The 26,191-nt window shown below is 36.4% G+C and overlaps 1 protein-coding gene across 11 annotated transcripts in view; it reads left to right on the forward strand.

Annotated features, from left to right (window-relative positions):
* Nucleotides 1-2,550: 2,550 nt before the first annotated feature.
* Nucleotides 2,551-26,191, forward strand: part of P2RY1 (purinergic receptor P2Y1) — a 115,970-nt gene continuing 92,329 nt past the window's right edge. For 8 of the 11 annotated variants that reach the window (XR_009155861.1, XR_009155856.1, XR_009155857.1 and 5 more), the window contains exons 1-2: nt 2,551-3,160; nt 6,202-7,282. Coding sequence is in view for 2 of the 11 variants with exons in the window: in XM_058189402.1 (XP_058045385.1) it covers nt 6,259-7,282 (1,024 nt within the window). In the remaining 9 variants the exon portion in view is untranslated. Of the gene's footprint in view, nt 3,161-6,201; nt 7,466-26,191 lie in introns of those variants that run through there. The other 3 variants (XR_009155859.1, XM_058189403.1, XM_058189405.1) reach the window with 3 other exon arrangements.

A 26,191-nucleotide genomic window follows, 5' to 3' on the forward strand; every position in this document is an offset into this window, starting at 1 on the left:
TAGAAATCAGGAGAACATGAGTTCTAGTGCAATCAGCTGATGGCCAAGTAATACTGAGTAATACTGTCTCTTAGCCCTAGTAATAATGAGAAATACTCTCTCTCAATCCTAGGAAGCAGGTAATAGCAAACCACTTCTGAAAAACGTTGCTGAATGCAGAGATTAGTCTAGGAAGTGACCGGGAGTCCAAATCTTATTCAAAGGTATTCATCCCACAATGAAAACCCAACAAAAAAAAATCCCACCAAGGTAGTTCCCTACCCAAGTATTAATCAAGCTGACCCTTTTGAAATGAAGCAAGCATGCCGAACTGCTATACCTGGCTAACTTATTTAGATGTGGTTCTTCCATCATGTTCAAAGAGGAGCTTGACATCTAACATGTTGTGGGCTGTCCATGATGTGTCCGCAGGTAGCTGATAAGACCTGTAATGGCACGGAATGTTCTGCTACATGTCGGGCAGACATGTGTGAGCACCATTGTTGCAGCATTTGCACTTCCGGCTTTGCGGAGCGCTCGCTTCTCTTGTGCTATGGTTGTTCTTCTGTCCTCAGATGTCTGGCAGCCTTGGTGGATCAGCATGCGCCAGGTTGATCGATTTTGTGCCAGGGTTTCCTAGGAGGTGGTGTCCATATCCAGGGACTTGAAGGAAGCTTTCAATGTGTCTTTGTATTGCTTCCTTTGTCCTCTGTGTGATTGCTTTCAGGAGCTGTTTAGGGATGCAATGATTTGGCATCCTTGCAACATGGCCTGCCCAGCATGTCTGGGCTTTCATTAGTAGGGTGTCAACCTGGGCAGACTTGCCCTGGAGAGGACTTTTGTGTCTGGCACCTTGTCCTGCCACCGGATCCTCAGAATTTTACCGAGGCAGGTCGTGTGGAAGTGGTTCAATTGCCAACCATGCCTCCTGTATACAGTCCAAGTCTCACTGGTGTACATCAGGGTAGTTAGCACTACTGGATGCTAACACATATAGAAGGATATACACTGATGCCAGCTATTAAAGAACGTCCCCAGGTCTAACTTTCAGCATTCAGTTAAAAAGGATGCTATGCTTCAGAATACTCCTGCTTTTCTTTGTATGCCTGTAGGAAAGGATACTGTTTCTTTGGATTATCGTCTAATTCACAGAGAGCAGGCAAAAGGTCTTTTTGTGCGTGTATAAACAAATATGTGTACATATTTATGTGGGGATTCCAGAGAGGGAGTTTATATAAGTTTAGATACTTTGCATCATAGCATGTATCATTCCTTTTTTTAAAAATTCACAAAAAGGAAATACCTCTTCAGAATATTTTTTTTCTTCTTTTCAGTGTTTTAGATTTTTCAGCAGACATTTATCCCATTTCAAGAGGCAACTGGACTTCCTGGTTTTTCTTTGAAGACATTTCACTTCTCATCCAAGAAGCTTCTAAAGCTCCTTTGGGACAATCATGACCTGGATGACTGAGAATCTTCATAGACAACAAACATTTAGAATCTGTAGTCCAGATTAATGAAAAGCAGCATTTAACTCATCAACCAAACTGTTTTAAGCAATTAATTCACTAATTAGTGAACTAATGTTTTACTTCACTAATTAAGACATTCCTATCAGCCAATGTACTGATGAAACTGTGCATTGTGAATTTGAATACAGACACAAGCGTAATATGAAAATAATTTCTGAGGAACTGTTTGCTGTCCAACCAATTGTTGCTGTACAGTTGCTAATTTATACTGTAATCAAGGCAAGTGCAAAAGGCCCTTTTAAGTTTTCACAGCAAGCCAGACTCAAGCAAGGCTCCTTTCTCAAAGACATCAGAATGTCTTTAGTTAAGATAACTATGACAAATTCAGAGAGTTTTGGTTCCATATAGCAGCAACCTTGTGAACTCTCAAGTTTGCTCTTTCCACTATGGATTCCAAACGGACAGTGATTATTAACATTTATATGTATGTGTGTGTGTAACAGGTAATATGTGTTATGTATGTGTATCAGTGGTGGGTTGCTAACGGTTTGCTCTGGATTAGTCGAATCGGTAGCAGTGGCGGAGGCTCTCTCCACCCGGCCGGATATCTCTGCACATGGGCAGAAGCATTGCGCAAGCACGCACTAGTCCACGGGCAAGCCGCTAGCGACGGGATTTGAAATCCATTACTGATGTTTATATATAATATATACATTCTTTTGAAAGCAAGCAACGGAATTTCATTTTTAATGTGAGCCAGTGTGTGGTACCATAAAAAACCGACAATAAAGATGATCATCTCGTAACGTAGCCATCATCAATGCACATCTGGATAAAAAGTCAGAGATCCACGAACGTCTGAATCCTCTTGATTTGATATTATTTGCTCCCTGGGATCGACCCGAACTCACTCTCCAACCACAGGTCGTTGAGCCGTAACAACCGCCAGTTGGTTTATTTTTGGCAGCCCTACCACCACAGCAAGGGGGGGAAAAAAAGTGGATCTTCCTTTGCCCACGCGGGGAAGAGCTTCAGGGGGCGGGAACCAACCTTTAGCTGAAGGCGGCTTCTTCTCTGCCGCCTCTGCCGCTCCCGCCTTCTTGCGCTCCCTCTCGCGGCTCGCCTGCACTTCCTCGCCCGCCTGCCTGCCTGCCGGAGCAGCGCGCGTCAGCAGCACGCTCTTCGCCCGCCTCGCCAGTGGGGGAATGTGGCGGCGATCGCCTGGAGGAGACCAAAGCTCGGGGCTCTGACGGGCACATGCTTGGCGCCGCCGGCTCCCTTCCGCTTCTCCCGCCTCGCCCGGGAGCTGCGAAGAAGGAACCGCGGCATGAAGGAGAAAGAGGCGACGGCGGGCGCGGTGGCGGCACCACCACCACCACCAACAGCCGCGTTAAGAGCGGCTGCAAGAAACCGCGTTGCCCGCTCTGGCCAAGCGTGTTGAGGCGTTCCAGTAGGTAAGTCCTGTTAACCGCGGAGGAAACTTTCCGGCTCGGAGGAAGAAAAAAAAAAGAAAGAAAGAAAGAAAGAAAGAAAGAAAGAAAGAAAGAAAGAAAGAAAAGGGAACGGCGGGAGCGCATCTTTCCCAAAGCCCTTGAAAACGCCGCCTAAAGAATTTGCCCGAGCCAAGAAATCTACGGCTTGGTTTTCTCTGCCGCGGCGTCTGTCGTTTTGTGTGTTGTGTGTGAGCCTCGGAGAGTTCGTCTGACAAAGTAAGTGAGATGCGAGCCATGCTAGGCGCCGACCTCTGTCCGTGGGGGCATCCTCGTGGTTTTTCCCCCCCTCTTCCTAGCGCGCGTGTTTCATTCAGAAGGGGGTAACCCCCCCGCGCCTCTTCCCGTAATACCGGTTGAAAAAACAGGGCATGGAACTAATGGTGGTCAAAGCGATGGTTGAGGGTTGTTGTTTTTTGTTTTGTTTGCTGACACTCCTGGGCTGAATTCTTAACTCAGTAGTAAAAATGTCGATTAGAACGGACGGGAGAGCTCAGAGGAGCGCAGCCAAACCAAGGCTGGTGGGGAAAAAAAAGACGGCGGAAGAAAGAGACTAGGCACAAGGCGCGTTCTGTACATGCCCTGGAGCTATGCGGGGGCCTTCTTGCTTGACTTTGCAATCCGGGGCTGAGCTTTTTGTCTGGAGATGAACCCATTTGGTTGACTGGAGACTTCCGTGTTGTGTGCATTTAGGGCGGAGGGCGGAGCTGCCGTGCAGGGGTAAAAGGGTGGCGAAGGCTCTGTGTGTCCGTGTTTGTGTGGTATGCATGTATGTGTGTGTGTGTGTGTGCGTGTGTGTGTGTGTGTGTGTAATAGGCATAGACGCAAGAAAAGTTAAGCCACCTTTAGGTGTTACTTTTTGCTGCCCTTAAACTAGGAGCAGATCTCCTATGTAACCCCACAGAGGTTGATAATCACAGCCTGCTAACCCCCACAAATCAGGATTGAAAATCATAGCCCAAGAGATATCATTATGTCTTGGCATGTTGTGTGAGCACAAGCATTGTGGTTTGTTAGGGATACTTGATAGTTCAATATGTGTATGGATAAAGCTATGGTTTCATAGTTTTTGAGGAGTTGGAGTGCCAGCACCCAGGACATAGCCATAGGTGTCTAAGGATGCACAGCTAAGTTTTCTTCATTTCAGTTGTCTTGCTACAGCTATTTTGTTGTCTGATTCCCCCTTCATTTCTATTAACCTTTACCGTTGCTCCCTGCAGTTTTCTTGTCCACCTGCTCCAGCTTTTTAGACTGTGTAATCCTTCTCATGGAATACCAATAATTATTTTCTAGGGGGGAGGAGGTATCTGGATTCTGTCCCCTTTTCTGCTACCACACATATAATTTTCAGAAACTTTCCCACTATCTTCAGTCATTTATGATCTGTTTAACTCAAATTTAAGAAATCAAACTACTTTTCTGGAAGACAAAAAAAGAAAAAAAAGCTATTCATATGCTGCCTGAATAACCATTTCTTATTCCGCCTTCCCTCTGTCTTCAGTACCAAAGATTATTGAACTGAAATATTTACTTACGATAGTTTTAGCTCACATTTAATTTTCAGATTGCGTGGAGGCAACCTGTAGCTGTGATTTCTATCATCCATGGCTCTGAAAAGGAATTAGATCAGATTGTGGCAACTATGTTTATCAACAGCCTCTTATTATAATGGTTCTGGGCTATTTTCAGGTACAGAATGCCATTTGCAGAGAAAAAGTAGAACACCGAGACATTGCCGCTATGTCATGTATTAAAGGAGGTTCCTCCGATGTTGTTAAGAAGGAAAATATAATGAAAATATGTTTAGAACAGGTATCTAAACAAATACAGAAGTTTATTTGGCTATTATTTAAAGACCTTAATATCTGTATTGTACATTCCCTTCATTTTTCTTTGAAAGAGTAGGGATTGAAAACTCTTCCATGATTTATCTGTATAGAGAAAAAAATCTCCTAGGTTACATCATTAAACAATACATATTTAGAATGGGGGAAATGTATGCAGAGAAAGAGAGAGGGAGGGAGGGAGGGATAGAGAGAAGAGGAGGAGGAGGAGGAGGAGGAGGAGGAGGAGGAGGAGGAAGAAGAAGAAGAAGAAGAAGAAGAAGAAGAAGAAGAAGAAGAAGAAGAAGAAGAAGAAGAAGAAGAAGAAGGGGAGGGGGAAGGGGAAGGAGAAGGAGAAGAAGGAGGAGAAGAAGAATTGCCAATAATCACATGGCAATTTTGATCAGTAAATGTCAGGGGACATGGTTACACTATTTCAGTTATGCCAAGTTTACACTTTTAACAAATTATTGATGCATATTTTCTTCCTGACCTGTATCCATTCCACCGGTCTTTGGCCTTTGCTAAGCACTGATCTAGCGATCAGCAAGATTTAAAGAATGGTGCAAGGGGTAGGGTGGTCTTTGATGAAGAAGCTAAGTCAAGATCTATTATGATCTTTTACACTATAGGATCTCTCAGTGGCTGAATTTTTCAATAAGTTAATTACTTTCTCTCTGCCTTCCTGGTATATGAAATTCCAGCATATAAAATGCAGGGTTTTTCCATATGGACAGTTTTTTGTACACTATTAATACCAGTCAAAAAATTATTACAGAGGTCTTCTGCCTTTTTCTCCTTAAATAGATTTTCTCCCCTCTTAAGAGAAAACATCAGTGGTGGTGGGCAGAGAGGAAGATTGTTACAAATAGAGATTGAGATCTGCAAAATTCCATGGATGAGTCAGGGTGATTGTATGAATAACAGCCTCATCTGGTAATGCCCATAAGATGCTTTAGCAAAAACTGATACTTGACTGAGGTTAACAGTCCGTTAGGACTAGTTCCTTGTGTTACACTTTGTGGCAAGTGGTAGGGCATATGGGGAAGTAACTCATAATTGAAGCTATCATATTCGAGAAAGAATATAATATTGACATTCAAATATGGGCAGTAAATTAAAGCATCTCAACTGGTCTGCAGGAACATATGCCTGCCAAAAAAGCAAATGTAGTACTTATGGCCCTGTCAATTAAACAACTCGCAGTTATTTTTATTATTATTTAGTTATTTAACTTCTAAGTTTAAAGATACTGTGAATGTTTTAATATTTCTCTTCTATCAAGTGGGCTATCAAAAGTCACCAGATTGTAGCAGGATATAAATAAATACACTGCTTCTAGATCTGCTGAAAATTGAATATTATTTTTCTCCTGCCTGTTTTGCTGCATTGTTTCTTTTATTGACATAGCTTAGATACTTTCTTTCTTTTCTCTAGGGACACTTGCTGATTCTAGATCTTGAAAGCCACTGATGTGAATTCATTGGTGTCACCATGACTGAAGCCCTCATTTCGGTTGTCCTGAATTTGACTGAAACCCATGCACTGGCTAACAATGTGACCAGCAATGCCACTAACAAGTGTTCCTTGACCAAAACCGGTTTTCAGTTCTATTACTTGCCGGCTGTCTACATCGTAGTCTTCATCACTGGATTCCTAGGCAACAGCGTGGCCATCTGGATGTTTGTCTTCCACATGAGGCCATGGAGTGGCATCTCAGTTTACATGTTCAACTTGGCCCTAGCAGACTTCTTGTACGTCCTGACGCTCCCTGTCCTAATATTCTACTACTTCAATCAAACGGACTGGATCTTTGGAGACTTCATGTGCAAGCTGCAGAGATTTATCTTTCATGTCAATCTATATGGAAGCATCTTATTCCTCACATGCATCAGTGTGCACAGATACACTGGTGTGGTGCATCCTTTGAAATCACTGGGGAGACTGAAAAAAAAGAATGCTGTTTACATCAGCGCCCTGGTCTGGTTTATCGTGGTGGTGGGAATCTCTCCCATCTTTTTTTATTCTGGGACTGAAGTAAGGAAAGTCAAAACCATGGCGTGCTATGACACAACAGTAGACAATTACCTGCGTAGCTACTTTATTTACAGCATGTGCACCACTGTCTTCTTGTTTTGCATCCCATTCATTCTGATCCTCGGTTGCTATGGATTAATCGTGAAAGCACTGATTTACAAAGATTTAGACAATTCCCCGCTTAGGAGGAAATCAATTTACTTGGTTATTATAGTGTTGGCAGTATTTGCTGTGTCTTATCTTCCTTTCCACGTGATGAAAAACTTGAATCTACGCGCTCGGCTGGATTTTCAGACTCCGGAAATGTGTGCGTTTAACAACAGGGTTTATGCTACCTACCAAGTAACTCGAGGGCTAGCGAGTCTCAACAGCTGCGTGGATCCTATTTTATATTTTTTGGCTGGAGATACTTTTCGGAGAAAGCTCTCCAGGGCAACTCGGAAAGCCTCAAGACGGAGTGAGCTCAATGTGCAATCCAAAAGTGAGGATATGACTCTGAGTATTTTATCTGAGTGCAAACAAAATGGAGACACAAGCTTATGAATGTGTCTTCCTAGTTCCTTCCTTTCCCTGCTTTTTTCTTCTTCGCAAACACTCTCTATCCTTTGCCATCCTAACTTTTAATAGTTATAATACTGATTTTGTGCATTAAAAAAAGCCCAAACCATAACCAGTGAAGAACATGTTTGCATATGTTTGTGTGTTAAGCCATCTTCTAGTTGCCTAAAAGACTTTGAGGAAACTAAGTGAAGTTTAAATACTTTTAAAGGAAAAAAATGAGAAAAGTGTTTAAAATATTAATTTAATGGATATCATGGTGTCATGTATAATTTAAAGAGAGAAGGGATTAGGAGTCTCTTTCCCTATATACAATCACATCCTTGACTTAAAAAACCTGAGAAATCAAATAGTTGTGTAAGATCCAACTCTACTCTTCTGTCCCCAGGTCTCTCCCTTGTTCATTGCTGTGGTCATAGGAAGGGAAGGATGATCTATGAATGCCAGCCCCATTATGGGCTAATGCAAAATCCTCAAGAATATTATAGCTCATTACATTCATTTAAAAGAACAAGAGCCCTTCCAGGAATGCCAGGTTAATCAATAAGAAATAAGCCTGCTCTTACTTCTTTATTTTATTATAGTTGATTTTGGTTTCATAATTAACTCAATGCATATTAGCCAGTTTGAATTTATTACTTTTTATATTGATTTGGGGTACATTCCCAGTGTACTTGTAAGTTCCCTTATTGTAGCAATTTTGGATAGAGAATTAAATTTCTGTGCACTTTATCATTTTGGATTCCTACTGAGAATCCATTATCATTTATTTTGTGATTTGTTCTAGCTGACCTATCAAAGCAGATAATATTCCCTCCCAAGTCTGGATCAATGTAGAAAGTAGAACTTTGCTGCACTTTGTATTTGATTCCAAGAAGGTATTTCAAAACAAGTTCCCACGAATGAGCTGAGTACTTTTAAGACTTGCAAATTGGAGCTATGGTTGGGTTCTGCATACTCAAAACATATTTATGCAACTGAACCTGAATCCATGCGTGGTCCTATCAAATAGTCATTCCCAGTTTGGTGTCCTTAGGCAGCTATCCCAGGAATGGTTACCTATTACATCTGGAAGCCTCCATAATAGCATAGGTTGATGTGAATGTAAATAGTATATAATATAGGATAATAGAGTATCATTCACTTAGCCACTATCACATACAGGATTCGGGATTTAGCATATGCTGGAAAATGTGAGTTAACAGTTCTGCCAATATAGCCATGTTGGCAAATCTATGGCACACGTGCCAGAGGTGGCATGCAGAGCCCTCTCTGTGGGCACGTGCGCCATAGCCAGCTGCTCTTCCAGGTTCCATCACGCACATGGGCACCGGCCAGCTGGTCTTTGCGTGAAGACAGATGGCCGGTGCCCATGTGCGTGACGGAACCCGGAAGACAGCAGCATACCGGCCAGCTGCTCTCTTTCGGGTTCTGGTGCTTTTGCACATGTGCGCGCTTCAGTTCTCCTAAAAGTTTAGCCGTCACTGCTATATAAAATGAAATCTAAATTCTTTGCGTTTGGTTGATAATACTGATAATAATACTGATGTGGCTAGGACTGGGGCAATCCAGTTGAGCTCTTGATATGCCTTTCCCACATGCCTTGATATTTATTTGCTGGTGAAAATGTTCATGTGAACATAAATCCTGTTAGCAACAAAAAAATTGGGCATAACTACTTTTCTGTTGTTTAGCCCACTGTGTGTATTATTTTCAGAAGACATGTCCTCAAAGCCTTTAAAAATCTTTCACCATAGCAAATATAGCATATATCCTCCATTTAAGAGATGCAATTCATATTCGGCAATTTAGATCATTACCTAATTTTGGAGTTGATCTCAATTTTTCACTGGATAAAGTAATGAAGCTTATCTAACAGGCTATATTTTTGACAGCATAAAGACAGGCATTTGATTTATTTTTAGGTTTAATTTGCTTGTGTTAATCTAAAGCACTTTGCATGACAACAGCTGTTTTTCAGGCAAATTATTTACTTCTCTAGTATATGCTTTAGGTTTTTTCCCCCACCAGAACAAGCAAAAACTGTTATTGCTTTTGATTACTGGGAAAAAACCCATGCACATCATTTAAATTTATACAAGGTTTCACATTGATTTAAGAAAAACCTGGAGCCCAACTCTCCATTTGAGGCATTTAGGAAATCAGGCAGTCAGAGGAAGAAAAGGTTTATTTGAAAATGGGAAAACCAGTTCAGGTAGGCTGCCTGCATGGCTCTGCCCCATCTGATTTAGATATATAAAGAGGATTTTCAGGCTTTTGCAGCCAATGCATGAAAAGTGATAGGGCAACAAGGCAGCATGTCAGCTGAGGAATTCTGGGAGTGAGGTCCACACATCTTTGTTAATGAGGTTGAAAACACTGGGTTAAATGCTTGATTAGGGCTTTCCCATATCCCATTTATGTGAATGTGTTTGAATTAGCTCTTAATCAGCCCTTCATTTCCAACTTATATGGGTTTGTTTATGTTCAATTTTTCACCATTAAACAGCATGGATTATAAAATAGATAGGATGTTAATCTCTGTATGAGCTGTCAACATCTAATATGCACTTTGACAGAGCCATTTTAGTAGTAGTATCTAATTACTGGAAATCATTATTGTGGGAGTTCCACTGACTATCGTTTTCATTAGGTTCGAGTTGATAGGTGAAGATCTTTGTGTTTACATAGTTCTTTTTATGTAACCTTTCTGTCTGCATAGTTTTCAAACTATATATCTCTGCAGCTAGTTTTCATTCTATTATGTTGGCTGCTGCTTTTTAACTTGTTCATATTTTCAGCCTGCTTGTTGTTTCTTACATTTTTGTGATGTGCTCAATTTAGACTTATAAAACTGGGCTACCAGACTTGGACTGCAAAGCTCTGGACATGCATGAGATAACAAGAAATAGACCCACAAAACTATTTCTTTGCTGCAATCTAGTGGTTGTCCAGATGTTTGCTGCTATAAATACAGCATTTAATTAATTTTTATCCTGTTCAAGAAAACATTCATTCATATCAAGGTGTGATGTATATATCAGATAGGGTAAAGTATAATTGTGGAAAAGAAGAATATAAAGGAAAAGTCATCTAAACTAGGTCAATAGTAATATATTATGTTGCATTTACATTTAACAAGCCCATCCTTAAAACGGGAACTTGAAAAACAAACAATTTTAACCAGTTATATTTACATATATTAATATTCTAAAATATATCTGAAAAACTTTTGCTCTAGGAACCAATGTTTTAAATTGGCTTATTTATAATTTTTTTTGTATACCAAATGAACAAGCTGTATAATCCTATAAATGGTTTTAGCAAGTCCTGACAGAAATCCATAATTTACAAAGAATCATAAAGAATCTATTTTCATCTTGCTTATTCATACTCAGTAGTTTGCATATGAGCAAGAATTGCTCTAAAAGTCTCTTGGCAAAGCTTCAAAACATCTCAAAGATAAATGAAATTCTATGGAATCTGCAAAAGCTATTTATTTTACATATTAACAGGAGAAAGAAATATGTTGTGTTATGGATTTCAGAATGCTTCTTGTTTCTCCATCCAAAACTGAATTGGGTATTTATCAGGCAAGGCATTTTTCTCCAACTTACTGCTCCATCGAGCCAAGGCAACATGGCTATTGGCTATCTTGTCCAAGGAAGATGGGTTGAGTGGGAAGTGGAGGCCAGTACACCTGAAAGCATCAGATTAGAAAAAAGTTAATTTCTATATAACAGCATGTAATTTTATGATATAATCCTGTGATTTATTACTTGAAAGTAAACCCCAATGAAACTTCCATCTGAATCAAAATTCCACTTAAAAACAATTTTAAATCTATTCTACAAAGATTGAACTATCTAAAAAGCAGTTGCTTAAGGTCACAATTCAAACATTTTTTGCATATGCAAGTCAAACTATTTCTTAACAGGTCAATTCAAATGAATTGAAAAGTCAAGACATTTTGAATAAATAAATGACATTTTTAAATTTATTTGTGTGATTAACCAATTATATTAAAGCCTTTTTTGAGTATCAGCAGGAAGTGAAATATCTTCTGCCATTCCTGTGGCATTGAGAACTGAGAACATTTTTTAACTGAGACATGCCTTGTTGAACATAGCAATTGAATTAAGAACAGAATTATAGAATGGGGTTTTCTAAAACCATTGAATTTATTTGCTCTTTACAGTGCGTTTTAACTTTCACATATCATATTCCATTTTTCTTAGTCTGACTATTTAATAGATGGACATTCAGGAAGTTAAAAGTTTCCCAAGTCTATTGTAACTTGCTAAGTTCTGGCAAAATGTTTGGAATTTTGCAGCAAGGTTGTTTAGAATTCCATTTGTTTTCATTTGTTCATTAAAACTCAATGTGGCAATGATGATTTTCTTCTGGAGGTAGATTTCAACCATCTTTTGGATTAAGTCTTCTATGAGCCAGAAAGATTGTTTATATACCGAAGAATCTTTACAACCCAACATCTCTTAAAAACTGTCAAAAAATAACAAAAAAGGTGTCAAGCAGATTATCTTAATATAATAGGGCATTTCCCAATTTCTGGGTGGTGTTTGTATGAATCAAGAATCATCACCTACAGTTCAGATGTAGCCTGCTGGCATTTTTGTCATATGGGGATCTCAGGAAAATATAAATTAAGTTTATTTAATAGAGTTAAGATTCATTAAGAAGATGATACAGTATAATTCATTCCTCCAAGAAGTTTGGTATAATTAGAGAGAATGCTTTTTGCTCATGTTTTAAGATTACTGCTCACCTCTGCCAAATTAAATTGGCTTCTAAAATCTGACCTAATTTCAGAAACAGCTTCTCATTCAATGCAGTTAAAAATAAGAAAAGAAAGAGGACATACGTATTGCCTTAGCTGTTAATTGAATATTCAGGACCTGCTTGATGTTATTATATATGCTTCACTGTTGTGAAGCACTAGAAAATGTTTTTTTTTTTTACAGGGCCAGATCTTGATTCATCTATGGAAAGAATGTGATTCCAAAATTACAAAGTAAAACATGGCAATGCAAAGTAGGATCCTTACTTCAAACAATTTTGTGGGATTAGCAAATCCCTGGATGGATATAGTACTGAATTATAGAACTAGAACAGGCCATTTAGATTCCTGAAAGCAATTATTAACGCTCAGTGCAGAATCCAGATTACGGTATCTGTGACAGATGGCTATTCATTAGAGTTGCGTGCTTAAAAAATGGTTTGGATGAAGTACTTCAGATGTTATATAAGTAGAGCTCTTCTCCATTCATTCAGTGATGAAGTCCAACATTTCTTTAGGTTTCCACATAAACCTGGAAAATGCTGCTGCTACCTAAAAGAATCTAAATTCCTCATCAAAGCTTAAGAGGCTCTTAAAGCAGCTGCAGTTGATTGTATTATCATGCCACACATCTTCAAACTTTCTTCTTCTTCTTCTTCTTCTTCTTCTTCTTCTTCTTCTTCTTCTTCTTCTTCTTCTTCTTCTTCTTCTTCTTCTTCTTCTTCTTCTTCTTCTTCTTCTTCTTCTTCTTCTTCTTCTTCTTCTTCTTCTTCTTCCTTGTTGCACGATAGAGAATAGTCAAGAATTCTCTGTGTCATCATTTTAGGTTTTGTTGCCAGTTTATATTCACCTTCAAAACTAAATGTAACAGTTTTCTTCTAGAACAGGGGTCTCCAACCTTGGTCCCTTTAAGACTTGTGGACTTCAACTCCCAGAGTTCCTCAGCTTGTGGACTTCAACTCCCAGAGTTCCTCAGCTGGCTGAGGGACTCTGGCAGTTGAAGTCCACGTGTCTTAAAGGGACCAAGGTTGGAGACCCCTGTTCTAGAACAAAGCTAAGACCCACTGATCTTTGTCCATTTTAATGCTATCTGCATGGCATTTCCATGTTTGATCCATATCTTATTGATTCTCTAGGGTCATGCTTGATAAATACTATAATCAACACTGCTATATTGCTTCTAGAAATATAGTTAATCAGGTGATGAGAATGATCTTCACATAACTTATCATTAAATTATACTTAAAGTAAATATAATATATTTAAATATAGTAAATATAATAGAGAAAAGGCATCATTTACAACATGTATGCATCTCTGTGTGTAGTCATATATAGAAACAAAGACAGATGCTGGAGATTTTTGCTTATTTAATAGCCTATGTGGCAATAGAATGAGCATATGTGGCAATTGAGGGTGGTGGCTATATATATTACACTCAGTTCTCTTTCTGGCTCCATCATTGATTTCCATGCTCAAGGTGATTTCCCGAAATACCAAAACAATAACAAAATTTATATTTTGGAGAAGACTTCCTTATGGAAGAATCTTGGTTGATGGTATTTGTGGAACTCTATTGGAGAACTAATGGCTATACACACATCACTTCCAATTTGTTCACCAGAAATGAAGGGAGAGTTTAAGTATACTAAAGTTTTCAATGACCTGACTTTGTGTATTTGTTATGGCATGAATTAGGCGTTAAAAGAAATATTAATTTAACCAATTAGTTGCTAAGCATTAAACCAATGGCCACAATCCTATCTTCCCCTTTGTGGTTCTAATGGTATGAGCAATAAGGATTGTGAAAAATTTCAAAAAGGTACTTTATTTCAACGAATTCTTATGTGAAGTATTCTTTAAATCCTGCTTTAACAAACAGTGCAGGCCTTCCCTTCTAACATTGAAATAGGTGGCTACATTGATTTCCATTGTGGTCTTCCCAGATGTGCTGCTATCAGAAAAGACTTGTGCATCTGAAGCACATGAATAGAATGTTCTAGCAGCTTTTCTAGTCAGCTTCTGAAATGCTAGATGAGTTTTAAGGCAACTCATAGAAGAGAACTGTGTCATCTCACCTGAGTCAACTGGACATGAAATAAATGCAGAATGTAAAAATTAAGTTCACTTTCTTTAATGATCAAACCAGGCAAATGTTATGATTTGGGTTCAGTTCTACTTTCAGAATAAATACTGAAATCTGGAACAAATTTAGATGTTATAGAAAGCAAAAAGCATATTTTAGTGTGAAAATATCTATCGATTTGTCAAGCTTCCCACCTACACCACGTTCATTTTTTCCATATCATTGCTTTAAATTTGAAATTTTTACTTTCTTTGTTCTTTTTTCCATTTTCAAAGATGCTTATAGATCAAGTATAGAAACAAAATAATTTTGTATTCTCAAGGATTGCAACTCATATTAGCCCTACCCAGTATGGCTCAAGGCCAGGAATCTTTTGAGAGTTATAATTAAGAACATTTCTTAAAATTTATAGGAACGTTTATAAGGCATTGGATTTCCTGTCCCTTAATGTATAAATATACATGTACATACATGAAGCAAGGCATGTTTTGAATTTGCAGCCTTCTATTTTCACTAGGGCTACCAGTTCTTGGTGTAAAAAATTATTTGGGAACCAAGATTGCAGCAGAGATACAGAAACTATAGCTATTTGCTGTCATCTAGCAGTCATCCAGTTTTTTACAATTCAGATATGGTAGCCTTATTTTTATAATGTGTTTCTACAGCTTTGTTTTAAACTAGCTTTCATGGCATTGTGCACATTATTAGATAAACACATACTGCATTTCCCCATCTTTATTAAAATGCTCCATCCTGTCCTATGGCTTTTGGAAAGGAGTCTTCTGTTTCTTTAGATCTGAAGGCCATCTAAATTGTATTGAAGTTGTAATGAAACACTGTCTCTTCCCCTATGATTTGGTGTTTATCATTATCAGTGATATGGTTCAATGGGAAATCTCTTTAATCTTATTGTTCTTAAATTGCTCACATGCCATTTATTATAAGAGGAATTTGATTTAAAGCCAAGGATTACTAGGGAAAACAATTTCATATGTATGCTTATATGAGATATATCTTAGTTCCAGAAGAGTAGGTAGAGAAATTATTATGAATTTTTACCAGATTTAGCATGTTGGGTTTATTCTTTCCCCATTCAGGTTAATATTTTGTGCTAGATATGTTGTTTTTTTGTTGCTCCCTCCCCCCATCCTTTTTTGATTCTTTTGCATTCCTCTACTATGGTTGGATCTCTGATAAATTTGGGAAACAGATGAAAGGAAGTGCTTTTACTTAACAAAAGTAGCTTTTGCCTTATTCGTAACAGTAGGTGTAAAGTTCTTCAGCAAGTAATTTGACCATGCTAAGAGATTATGGAAACAAAAGGCCAGAAAAGAAATAGGGATTCCAGGGAGAAAAAAGTTAAAATAAAAAAAGGAGGGAAATTATTATTATTTCTTTGTAGTGATTGGAAGAAATGTTGAATTGTGTTGAATTTTAAGGACAGGTTGAAATCCATAAATGTTCAGGGGGAGATAAATTGTATAGGTAGTCCTCAACTTACAACAGTTTATTTAGTGACCGTTCCAAGTAACAATGGCATTAAAAAAAAGTGACTTATGACCAAACACAACCGTTGCAAGTATCTCCATGGTCACACTGGCATGTGCTTGGCAATTGGTTCATATTTATGATGGTTGAAGTGACCTGGGGTCATGTGATCAGCTTTTGTGAACTTCTGATAAGCAAAGTCAATGGGGAAGCCAGATTCAATTAACAACTATGTTACTAACTTAACAATTGCAATGATTCACTTAACAACAGTGACAAGAAAAGTCATAAAATGGGGCAAAGCTCACTTAACAAATGTTTCACTTAGCAACATAAATTTTGGGCTCAATTGTGGTCTTAGTCGAGAACTACCTGTACACTTTTCCCTCTTTTCCTAGTTCAGATGCTTGTTGGGAAGGACAAAAATGGAGAAATCATAAAAAAATTCTCACTGCCCTCAAAACAATATTTTAACAATTTACAAAATAAGCAGCTAATTACAGATTTCATTTATGCCCTATTAGTGCTGCAAATGAAGTTTTATAATAAACCAATTTTCCATCTCTGAATTAAATTTCTCTTTTCAAATACCTTGGAATCTAGGCTTTTTTAAATAAAAAGAAAATATTTGTGCCTTGCGAACAAAGGCATGAAAGAAAGTGGTAGCAAAATAAATCTCAAAACATTCACGTACCCTGACAAGCTTCACATTCACTGTGCAAATTGGAAGCTAGAAATTAAATTGTCATGGGATATTTATTTACGTAGCAATAGAGCAAAAACGTGTGTCTGCTTTGGCCCATCCCCTTTCAAATACGAAATCTTTCATAAACAAAGGGGCACAATTTAGCAATCCAAGCAAAGTATACAAAGACAAGCCACAAGTGTTTCAAATTAATATGAAGGAAAACACAAAGGTGTAATTTATGTGCTAAATGTTTTACAGGTTTGGATTTTATAGTGTGTTTTCAAGTGCAAATGTGAAAATGTTTTATTTTTCTACTTTTCTGTAATATTGTTGAGTAATTCAAGATTTATTAGTGATAACAGTGTCATTTGATTTGCCTAAAGAGACAGTGTTACTTGATATTTAAGCTTCTCAGGTTCTGTTGTGGAATAAAGCTTCTAGTAATATAAGGAATAAAAACAACAATTAACTGCATACTTCTTGAATAAAAAGATTGTCCATTTTTGTATAAAAAGTCTGTGTTGATTGCATGCGGTTTTTGTTAAGGCATGCCAAATACCGTCTTGTAACATTTTGGTGGCAATAGAACTGAATTGCTTCCACAGAGTTTCTAGCATTGTACTGAGCTACTTACAGAATAAACAAAATCCAATAAAGTGATAGAACATTGATTTGTTGGCTACTATGTTATTACAGCATTCTGCTAAATGCAGAGATACTCACTTCAGGCTTGAAGAGTATTGTATTGAAATCCCTCCATTTCAGACAAGAAATCAATCACAAGGCTGGCTGTCAATTATTTAATTTACTTGATTAATGCAGGTTGCTTCTTATCAGACCCATTTTGTTGTAATATTCCGAAGGAAAAGTAGCATTTGGTCTTATCAGAAAGCTCATGCTTGTCATTTAAATTGGGTGCTGAGTTTTATCAGGCCTTTCTCTCCTTCTTCCCTTTATGCTCACTATTCCTGCAATAAACTTCCTTTGAAGATTTAGAGATTTACTTTGGGGGAAAAAATGGGACATGTCCTCAAGGGTTTGATAATTGGGAGGAAAATCAGTGCAAATTATTTGTGCCAATAAAAAGTAGAACCGCTTTGCTGTAACAGATTATGGTTGAATATTATTTTAGTTTAAATTATTATACACATTTAGCTTGAAAATAAATTCATTTGAACTGAATGAGGCTTTTTAAAAAAGTAGAGACACGTAGGATTCCACTATTAAAGTGCTAGTGAAACTGGTCCCAACCAAATGCTGAAACTGGATTCATTCTGATGCTTTCTTTTGTAGCAAGAATATTTTTTTTCATAAATCATATACAGTACAAGGCTGAAATAAAGAATGCAACAAAATAATATATTTCTTTTTCAATTAAAAAAGGGGTTTTCTTTCTTCATTTTTTTCTCTTTGGGTTTCTGACACACTCTGTACTTGAAATCTGAAATATTATAATTGTAGTTTGACATAGCACTGAGTATTTTGTTATATTAATATGCTTTCCAACTGTAATTTCACTGCAAATAAATACAGGTGGGGTGTTAAGTTAAATTGTACAAAGCATTATAAATGGCCAACATTGTTTTGAGTGAATCTCAAAATTAGGTACCACCAACTCCAGATTTCTTCAGGGCTTTGAAGATGATCCATAGCTCAGCGGTTGCTGATATTAGTGTCAGAATTGGTAGTAGTTCAGTCTTTCTAACTTGCAGTACTCACATATTAGCTCATAAGATCCTGTTGTAAATTGGCTCTTGACATTTTGGAAACAAGCATAGCCACCCACCCACCATCTGATCACAGCCTTTGTGGTATACTCAGTAATTAACACATTATTGAATTCAAATGGAATATTTGAGAGAAGGGGGAGGGAGGGAGGGAGGGAGGGAGGAAGGAAGGAAGGAAGGAAGGAAGGGCCACATAGTATTAACAGAGAACTAATACATTAACTGCATTCATGGATTCATCAGCCAATCTTACTCCCTATGGATCTGTTATCTTCTTAATTTGACCACATGAGTTAATTCTATAAAGATATAAGACATGGGAAAGAAATATTCATATATAAATAAAACAAGGATACATTATTAGCATTTTTACTTCAGTTAAAAATGTAGTAAGACTGCATTGTCATATATTAACCTCATGAGTATCAACATTAGTGGTTAGAGAATTTCTCCTTTCAACAGCCCTATTCAATATGTAGACCACTTGGTGGAGATGTTGATGCTGATGTTTGCCTAACAATTATTTGTTAAATGTCAAAGGAAGCTATTATGGCTGTGTTGGTCCTATTATTGTATGTTTGGTTACTTTATTTATTTTATTTTATTTATTTTATTTTATTTACTTTCAGAAGTAAATTGTTGGATTGGGTCTGATTTAGGATTTAATCTGGATCAGAAGAGCTCTTCTGATAATAATAATGTTTTACGTTAAAATATGTATCTCCCAAGAGAGTTCACTATGCTCCAAATCTGATTTTGAACCTGATTGGATGGTTTAAATAACAATTTGACTTCAAGGCAGTTCAGAAACTCTTGTTGAAGCTGAGCCAGATCAAAAGCAAGATTCAGGAATTGTCGAGGGTACTCAGGCATCTGTCTACTTGATTATTACTGCAAATACTCAAAACTGTTTTTAATGTGTGGATAATTTTTATTTATTTATTTATTAGATTTGTGTGCCATCCATCTCGCTTCAAGGTGACTCATAATACTGGTTTCTGATCCTTTTAGAGGAAATCTTTCACTCTGGAAAGCTGAAGAAGTACTCTACGCTTGTTTCGATTCAAAATTCATTCAGTCTAATGTATATTTCTAGAACTCGCTCTTGAAAAAGATTAGTAATTTATTCTTAATTAACTTTTATCCCACCTTTATTATTTTAATAAATAATTCAAGGTAGCAAACATACAGAATATTCTTTTCTCGTCCTATTTTCTCCACAAAAACAACCTTGGGAGGTGGGTTCGGCTGAGAAAAGAGTGACTGGCTCAGGGTCACCCAGCTGCCTTTCATGTCTATAACAGGACTAGAACTCAGTTCCTAGTTTTGGCCTTTACCACTATATCAAACTGGTTCTCCAAAAAGATGGCTGTTATCTCATCAATTTTTATTTAAAAATAAATTTAGAAAATAAGTAAGTAAGTAAAGAAAACCACACATGGATTTACATCAGCCTAAAATATAAACACATCCTAAGCACTGAAAAAAATTACTTGACTACTGGGCCAGTGGAAGCAAGTGACATAATGTTGTGTTAAAAACTCTACTTGTATTTATGGGTGATTCAGGTAGAAGAAGGTAGCGCTTGTATTATTGTGACATACATTTTGTCATTTTGGTCTCATTGTGATTAGGAACAGATGCTTATGGTTGTACTTGTGGCATTATATCACATTACAGGACTAGGCAGCATGGATTTGATTAATCCTTTTAATGGGAGATTGCTGGCAGCCTATAAAACAAATCTATCCATAATATGAAAGTGAACATATGGCTATTATTCAAATGAGCACCAAAAAGAAAAGAAAAAGTCTACATTCGTGACTCTAACTAATTTAGACTCTGGTTTTGATGTTCAGAATGAGGGCAGCAAAAACATACCTAGCTGCATTGCTTCGAAAAATAATTATAATACATTCAGAATACATTATCCAACCATTTAGTATCCATAGTTGGAAAATGAGATTTTACAGAGCTTAGTCTTCACATAATTTCATGTGAAATCACTTCATGGGATATTAAAGTGACATTGATGGACACTTGGCCCAAAAATAGATGTCTTTAACTTGGTGACTGAATCAGAACTAGTCTGTGCAGGAAAGACTGACTCTGTTTTAAGTGCATTTGAATTTTATCTCTGCTAGCCAGAGGCTAAAGTCACAGTCATACATCACTAAGATTTTATAGCTTAAAATAAGGATTATCCTGTGAACATCTAACATGCCTATTATAAAACTAAGGTTTATTACCTGAACAAACCTCCACTCCCTTTAGATTTGACTTTGTGAATTGGATGTAATTCAAGTAATCAAATAAATCATTTATTTGTTTTTCCAACATTTACATGCTGCTTACTTTTTCCCTTATGAACCATGCCATCAGTTTGAACATCTGAATTAATTAAAATATAGGAGTTGGGGCAATTCAGTTCACAATTCTGACTTTATTTGGAGGAAAGCATCATTGATACATGAGCAGGACTATGTTTATTTTATGAAATCAGTCAACAAAGCAAATAATTGCTCAGACCTAGTGTATCACTTTGCAAAATAGTGGTACTGGCATATCCAACTATTTGGCTTCATTTTTCTTTAGGTCTGGGATTTGTAAAATATATAAAACCCAGAATAAGTGGGAGAGTACTAGAAGTAGTAGACGTCCAACGTCTAATCAGGTGCCCACCAGAAATGATGGATTTATATTTCCAAATTCGTAGCCAGCAAGCTCAGTAAACATACTGGTTGGAGATTCTAAGAGATACAATCTCCATTTCTTATGGCTACAGTGGATAATATGAATGATGGACATTTAAACAACATGAGAAATCCCTACGCTGAATTATATTATTCTGTTTAGTTTAGCTCCTCACGTTTCAGATGGAAATATTTTCCAACCTACTTGGTTTCTTTTGCATGCAAATCCCTAAGGTACCACTCAGTCCCAAATGACTCTACTCCACTTTGGGCTTCTCATGTAAAAACCAATCTATTTTAAATATATCAAAATGACTTAGGAATTAAATAAATATAATTGCTAAATTGCACACTCTATAAAATTTTAATTATGTATTGTATATTTTTATTGTAATTCATTTAATACATGAAAAAATACCTGCTAGATTGGATAGATTTATGCACAAACTTTGTATTAAACAGAGGCATTGGAGTGAGGGGTGCGGGGGAAGCAGGAAATTTTTGGTTGAAACAACAAGGTAATATTATTACTAGGTCAAGATAATAATAATTATCTTGTGTACCAATGTTTGTATTTTTTAATATTTGACTTGAAAATGTTGAGTCAGAAGTTACTGAAGAAGAAATTAATCATTTTTTAAATAATACAATTCTTCCAGGGCTTACATATGTTCAAACTGTTTATATAGTTCCTTTATCTATAAAAATCTATGGAAACAGGAATATTGGCTATGCTATTGAATGACACTTGAATCATTCAATAGGATAGCCAACATTCCTGTTTCCATAGCCTTTTATGATGCCTCTAATTTCTTGAAGAGATAAAGGAGGTAAATAGTTCAAACATATGTAAACCCTGGAAGAATTGTATTATTTAAAATTGATTCAAATGTCCACTTCTTTCTTTCTTTCTTTTATTTTATTTATTGTAATTTGTCAAGCAGAAATGAAAACAGGAATAATATAAAAATACAATGACAGGGACGATAGGCACGTTAGTGCGCTTATGCACACATCCCATCTACAGAACTCTGAAGTATGAAGTGAGGTCCACGGAAGTCAATTTGTGACTAAAACTGTGAAAATTTGTAGCTGGGACAACTGAATCAGGTAGAGCATTCCAGACTTTGATAATAGTCTATTACTTGAGTATTGTTGGAGATGTAGGACACCATTTTGAATAAAGCTTTCCTGGCTTCTTTCAAGGGGGCCAATATGAGTTTGAAAATTATCATAGACTTTTCAAGCTGTTGATTGACTTCCTTTTGAAATGTTGATGCCAACATTTTTTTAAAAAACAACAACCTGGTGTCAATTCAATGTTACTTTGGATTGTCCCTCCTTAACAGTCTGATTGTATAAAAGGTAAACAAGGTCTAGGTAACATTAGATCCTTAATCCATATTTTTAGGCATACTGTCAGAAAAAATTGGTAAAGATAGATTCTACATGGGATACAGGAAATTTAAGCAAGCTTTGGCTAAATATGGATTTGCTTCTTTTACTAATTGATTAGTAATCCTGTGGCATGATTTATTACAGCTGGGATTATTTTGTTATCCATATAATTGGCACTGGGAATTTTAATCCCCTGTAATATATGATTTGGTATTGGAATTACTGAAGGTTATTCCAAAAATAAAAATTTCAGAATGTTATTATTATTATACATTGATAAATGATTATGTTATATAGATTGCAGTATCCATGGGATTTGTAAAAACAGGGAGTTTGCTTGGAGTTTGAACTCTTTTAAATATCTTCCTTCAATTTTAAGTGCAAGTATATCAGATCAGTGGCTAAAGGCAGAATCAGTTTATGAAGAAATATAAAATGTTATAAAACAATACTGCTTTAAGATTGATATACACTTAAGTTATTTTAAACAAGTGAACAAGGGTTTGAGAAACTATATGGGAAAAATAAAATCCATTAAAAAAATCAAATGACAACTTTCATATTGTATTATGATGAAGTTTTGAATTTTCCCTGTTTTCATTTTACCAGTAAGCATATGTGATGACATAGATATCTAATGACATCCAAATATTTTTTAAAAAATTATGGACACAACTAACTAGAAAGTTCCTAGGTTATTTCTCTGATCTCAAATCAGAAACTTGGTTTATTTTTTTAATCAAAATTCCAGTTATATTTCCATTATTAAAAGCTGTAAGACATATCCAGAGATTTTAGGGTGGAAGTATCATTTTGATTCTTATTCTCATGCCAAATGTGTACTTCAAATCCTAATTTGAAAATTGTAAAGTCTTTTCTCCCTTAGAGTTCATGGGTTAATATTTTAGATTAGGTTGTTGTTGCTAATGTTTAATTCATTTTCGGTATTGTAAACAGATTTGTATAAAACAAAAATTGTAGAATGAAAATATAACTAATAGATTAATGACATATTTATTTTTGAATATCCTGTGGCAGATGGAAACGGTAAAGCCAAATTCTTTTCAGAGATTGTGATAACAATTGTATTCTTAAAGTTCTGTGCTTTTCTCAGGCTACCTTTATTAATTACCTCTGGTAGTAAGCTTCCCCTGTGGTTATGCAGATCATACAAGAAGCGACTAAGTTGTACATAAAGCCAATATCTTTACCCATTGCATGGAACTGAACATAATTTATTTGCCACAAAGATTCTGAATTTGTCACCATTTGTTCCAGTGGATGACTCAAGGTTCTTTTTTCCCCTCATGTTCCCAGTCTTGTCTATCGCTCTGGGGGAAGGTGTTGGTCTGAATCTGTTTAGCTTTTTGTGATTTGTTGAGGTTAGCTGAGTACTGGCACTAGGTTTTTCTTTCTAAGATGAAAAAAAATCCCAATATTGTCAACCTCCTCACCAGAGTATGACTCCAGGGGTCCTGATCATTTTATTTGCCTTTCTCTGTACTCTCTCAAATTTCACCATGCCAATCTTGAGGCATAATGGTCAATAGGAGAGCACAATATACTCACAATACTTTATTTTCCACCATTTATCTTCATGACATCAAGTTTGTCTTTCTTACCCCATCTGTGTATCTAGTCAATATTTTCATAAACTTTTCCCGGCAACCACAAATCCCTTTTCTGATCAGTCACAGCTGGCTCAGACTCCATTAAATCCTTGGAGAATCCTAGTATTGTCATCTTTCTCTTGTAAAAACGATCCATTTTTTTCTGCTATGTATCTTGCTCCTTGTTCAGTTTAGTCCTAAATAAAGGTAGCGCTACCACCAAATTTGTCAAACTGAGGAAAATGGAAATAAATTATTAGGTAATTCCATCCATATACCGTAATTTTCAACACTCTCAAAGATTAAAAGTATTTGAGCCAAAACAACTGTATTTATTCTTCTAAAGCTTGATACACCCGTCTATCATGGATGTCCACAAGTAGGACAAGCTTGGCAAGCTACATCCCACATGTCATTATTTGAATTATTTATTGGGGCAATAAATAATGACATAAAATACATGGTTTGTATTATTGGCAAGGATGCTATACAGCTTCTACTGGACACAACGTGTATGTTGCTTAATACTTAACATTAATTTAACTTGAACAAATATCAGGCTTACCAACTTGCAATTTCTTGGATTAATCTGGAGCAATTATTTAATTAAATAAGCAAAAATTGGCATAACATTGGAATTTTCCAGTTCTCTTATTTAGAAGCAATGTGAGTGATATGCCATGTTTTTATTATAATATCACTGATTTCACCCTTGAGTCCCTTAAGAATTTTCAGATGAATACCATCTGGACCTGGTGATTTGTTTATTTTCAACTCCTCAGCAGGATCTAGATCTCTTTCTCACTATTAAATTCCCTGCCTGAAAATGTCAGCTCAAGAATAATTATTAGCCTTCCACATTCTGCATGAAATGCAATTAAAGAAAACATTCAGATTTTTTGCTTCCATAGTTTCCTTCAATGTTTTTAGCCTTTAACTATCCAGTTGTTCGCCATTTCCATGGTTCTAAAGTAGTTTTTTTGAAATCCATTTCATTCTTTAATATTATTGATCTTAATATTAACCATGCTTTACTAAAACCCCTCTGTAAATCAAATATGGTCAAATAGTATAAATATATACATATAAACTTATTTAATTGTGTTGAATTGAATATGTCATCTGGAATGCTGGTGGTTAAGTACTGTATGAGGAAACATTGGAATTATTTTTTACCATTTTTAAAAAAATATTATTTGCTGTTATCTATAAAAATTGTGACCTTTATCCTCCTTCTTTGGGACAGAATGGCCTTTTTTTGAAGAAAGCCTTCTGTTCTCTAAGAGGATTCTTCATTTTGCTAATTAATTGTAGTGTCTTGGATTTGGTAGCATCTCTCTTGACTAGCAGCATACATTCTAACCAAGCTGCTACTGTAAAGTAGTACTTTTGAGTAATACTCATGATTATGAGCTGCTCAGCAGTGGTAGTGCAATTAGTTGTTGACAGACAGCCAACTTCTGATAATGGTTCATAACAAATGAATCCATGAACTTTCTCCTATTCAACAAATGATCTCCTAGCACAGAATTCAGTTGTTCTTGCAGGCCATAGTTTTTTGCAGTTACATAATATATATAAAAGGAAAAAATTAAACATTCAACATTCAGAAAGGACAATATATTTTTATGGCAAAAATTCTTTTACAGTGAAAAAAAAGTATGCCAATTCTGTGTTGTTTCCTGTATTCGACCAGAATGGGACTTGAATTCATAGTCTTAATAATAACACATGACCAGGTCCAGTAGCCAACTATTCATTTCTTTATCAATGTATGTATTATCAGAGGGCAGACCTTTTGCTTATATACTCAGAAGTACAGCCATCTCGTTGTGTATTTAATGTAGTATCATACTGAATAACTTATAAGTTGCTCATATTTATTTCTAATATAATGGATTTCTAATATAATGGATTAAGTAAACTCTCTCATTCTGATTAACTAAAAGACCAAGGCTGCAATCCTTTGCCAAAATAGAGAAAGCGTTACCGGAGAACCTACAGTGAGCTCTAATAAACAAGAATTGTTGTGTTAATGGCTTCCTTGCTCTTTTCATTTCTTCTTTTCAGTCCGTTTGTGAATAAATAGCAGAAAGCTTCTTCAAACTTTCTTGCAAAGCATTGCTGGCAGAATCTTCCGTAATAGGTTTAGGAAATCATTTAGCTCTTCCAGAAATTTCCTCTTAGTTAAGAAAGACTTAATCAAAACGGGACCTTGCAAATTTAAATAACCAGCAGTATCTTTTAACAGCTTTTACTTTTAAATAATAGGATTTCTGCACAATATTGTCAGTGCCAAAACTAAATCAAAACAGAAACAAGCCCACACTCTTTCCTTTCCTTT

The sequence above is a fragment of the Ahaetulla prasina genome, chromosome 6, assembly GCF_028640845.1.
Source record: "Ahaetulla prasina isolate Xishuangbanna chromosome 6, ASM2864084v1, whole genome shotgun sequence".
Classification (NCBI taxonomy): Eukaryota; Metazoa; Chordata; class Lepidosauria; order Squamata; family Colubridae; genus Ahaetulla; species Ahaetulla prasina.